Source organism: Triticum dicoccoides, chromosome 7A, assembly GCF_002162155.2.
Source record: "Triticum dicoccoides isolate Atlit2015 ecotype Zavitan chromosome 7A, WEW_v2.0, whole genome shotgun sequence".
Classification (NCBI taxonomy): Eukaryota; Viridiplantae; Streptophyta; class Magnoliopsida; order Poales; family Poaceae; genus Triticum; species Triticum dicoccoides.
Genome location: NC_041392.1, coordinates 80,183,924 through 80,186,967, shown reverse-complemented (window position 1 = coordinate 80,186,967; position 3,044 = coordinate 80,183,924). Strand labels below are relative to the sequence as shown.

Here is a 3,044-nt window from a genome sequence, read left to right as displayed (position 1 = left end):
TCAAACAGGAGGGACTTACAGGGACTTAAAGTGGGCATTTGGGACTTATGAAATAAGACTCTCAAGGAGGGACTTATAGTTGTAATGTAGTCTTACAGAGACTTATAAGTCCCAGGAACCAAACAGATAAGGACTTTTTAGGGACTTGTGACTTATAAGTTGGGACTAAAAAAAGTCCTAGAACTTATGAACCAAACATGGTCTTATACAACTCTACCATTGCCGATATGTCAGTTTTTTTTATCAAACTGCTTTGTTTAGCTGTGTGCATCTTATTAGTTATGTAGAGCCCAGACGTGCTCGTCATGTTTTGTACACATCTGAGTTAATAAAAATGTCCTTTATAAAAAAGTACAATGACTGCTATACTACTAAACTCCGGTATCAATCTTATCAATCCAACTCGGGTAAGCATGAGATAATCATCTTAATTCATCTCGTGGCAAGCGTGAGATTCCGTGACCCAATGATCATGCCGCCCCATGATGGTAGCCCACATGGCGATGGCGATGGATAGGGTAGCGCCCCACGCCCCGCGCAGCCTCACCGGCCGACAGGGACAGCGCCAGCTCGCGCGGTCTCGTCGCGCGTCCGCACTCCCGGCGAGCGACAATAAAGTCTTCTCCTCCATTTCTGGCTGTTTCATCGGTCTCAGAGCGAGCCTTCCGCCCGCTGCACGTAGAGAGAGAGAGAGCTAGAGACGACGACGTCGACGGCAGCCATGGCCGGAGCGGGCCGCCGCCGCGTGGTGTTCTTCCCGTTCCCGTTCCTCGGCCACTTCAACCCGGTGCTCCGCCTCGCGGGCGCGCTGCACGCGCGCGGCCTCGCGGTCACCGTGTTCCACACCGAGCAGCGGGTGCCGGACCCGGCCGACTACCCCGCGGACTACCGCTTCGTGTCCCTCCCCGTGGAGGTGCCCCCGGAGCTGGCGGCGTCCGAGGACATCGCTAGGATGGGCATGGCCATGAACGACGCCGCCGAGGCCCCCTTCAGGGACCGGCTGGCCGCGCTGCTCGCCGAGGAGGAGGCGGAGGACGGCGGCGTCCTCTGCGTCATCACCGACGTCGTGTGGTACTCGGCGCAGGCCGTGGCCAGGGAGCTCGGCGTGCCGGCGCTGGGGATCATGACCGCCAGCGCCGCCATCTTCCGCGTCTACATGGCGTACCAGACCTTGATTGACAAGGCCTACTTGCCCGTGCAAGGTGATGCCTTCGCTTGATTCCCCTTCATTCATTCGCCATTTTTTTAGATCGATCAGCAAACACATTGTTGGATTCATTATCGGTCAAGCTGGGAATGCATCACGAGCTGAGACCGTTCGCTCGATGTGGATGGATCTGTGCAGATGCGCGCAAGGACGATCCGGTGGAGGAGCTGCCGCCGTACCTTGTGAAGGATCTGCTGCGGCACGACACGAGCAAGCTGGAGGACTTCGCGGAGCTGCTCCGGCACACCGTCGCCGGGGCGCGCCAGTCCTCGGGCCTCATAATCAACACCCTGGGCGCCATCGAGGCCGCCAACCTGGAGCGGATCCGCGAGGACCTCTCCGTCCCGGTGTTCGCCGTCGCGCCTCTCCACAAGCTGGCGCCGTCGGCCAAGTCCAGCAGCCTGGGCGAGACGCAGGCGGACCGCGGATGCCTCGGCTGGCTCGACACGCAGGAGCCCGGCAGCGTGCTGTACGTGAGCTTCGGGAGCCTGGCCGCCATGGACCCGCACGAGTTCGTGGAGCTGGCGTGGGGGCTGGCGCTGAGCAAGCGGCCGTTCGTGTGGGTCGTGCGGCCCAAGCTCATCCGCGGGTTCGAGTCCGGCGAGCTGCCCGACGGGCTCGGGGAGGAGCTGCGCGGGCGCGGCGTGATCGTGAGCTGGGCGCCGCAGGAGGAGGTGCTGGCGCACCCGGCGGTGGGCGCCTTCTTCACGCACAGCGGCTGGAACTCGACGGTGGAGGCGATAGCGGAGGGCGTGCCGATGATCTGCCACCCGCTGCACGGCGACCAGTACGGCAACGCCAGGTACGTGGCCGACGTGTGGAGGGTGGGCGTGGAGGTCGACGGCTCGCACCGGCTGGAGAGAGGGAGCATCAAGGCCGCCATTGGGAGGATGATGGAGAGCGGGGAGGGGCGGGAGATCGGGGAGAGGATGAAGGCGCTGAAGATGGCCGCGGAGGATGGCATCGGCGAGCGTGGGTCGTCCCACACGCATCTCAGCGATTTGGTCGCTCTCATCAAGTCATTCTGACTGAATAATTCCATATATCTATATGATTTGGTTTCTCTCATGTCGAATAAAGGAAACTTATTGATTCGATGGCACTCTGATGTACAACTAGTAGAAATTTCTGAAGCACAAGCCCGGAGCAATATGTAACACCTCCTGTTTGATTTTGTTGATGATGACCATGAAAGGGGCCGCCGAGTTGCGGAAGACTCTAGCATTGCGCTCCGACCAAACCTCCCAAGAGATGAGCATCATAAGAGAGGCAAGCGCCTTGGGCGAGTCAAGACGGAGCTGAAGGTTTCCATTCCACCATTCTCTGACCGGGTAGACGTGGTGTTTCAAGCAGCTTTCTGTACACGATAGACTTTCAGGCAAACTCTTCCTTCAGTTGCCAGACACATATATATAGGGGACAATACAGGTAACTGGGGGTAGTACATATGATGGTTATTGTAACTTGATGAAATGGCCAAAATAATTAACAGACCCCAATGATCAATGCTTGAGATGTTAAGGCATCCAGAAGCTCATGGTAATCTCCCTCTAGAATCATGTCTGCCATCCAATGAGTACATCGGTCGTTTTGGTTCATATCCATATCTGAAAATACAAATGTCAAGCACAGTACTCGTACTACTGAAACTGGTTGGCCTTCCTCGTGTAGCTTCCGCATTACACCAAGGCTTGCTCCGGATACAGTAACAGAGCTCACAATTTTAACCCAAATGTGTGCCGGCAAGTTTGTAAACGGCGACATTGCAAGCGCAACGGCCTGCAGAGACCCGCAGAACTACATGAGCCGGGATGGGATTCATGCCGCAGAAGCTGCA

The 3,044-nt window shown here is 57.1% G+C and overlaps 1 protein-coding gene across 1 annotated transcript; it reads left to right on the top strand.

Annotated features, from left to right (window-relative positions):
• The first annotated feature begins 583 nt into the window (after positions 1-583).
• LOC119330805 (DIMBOA UDP-glucosyltransferase BX8-like) lies at positions 584-2,713 on the top strand. Its single transcript, XM_037603932.1, has 2 exons — positions 584-1,202; positions 1,346-2,713. Exons 1-2 carry the CDS (start codon positions 722-724, stop codon positions 2,233-2,235), a joined length of 1,371 nt encoding a protein of 456 aa, XP_037459829.1. The 5' UTR covers positions 584-721; the 3' UTR covers positions 2,236-2,713.
• The last annotated feature ends 331 nt before the right edge of the window (positions 2,714-3,044 follow it).

What these genes read in the sequence shown, in the direction of transcription:
- LOC119330805 (XM_037603932.1), top strand. Translation starts at nt 722, where the DNA reads ATGGCCGGAGCGGGCCGCCGCCGCGTGGTGTTCTTCCCGTTCCCGTTC. An exon ending in GGCCTACTTGCCCGTGCAAG is followed by an intron (nt 1,203 to 1,345) that starts GTGATGCCTTCG and finishes GGATCTGTGCAG; the next exon opens with ATGCGCGCAAGGACGATCCG.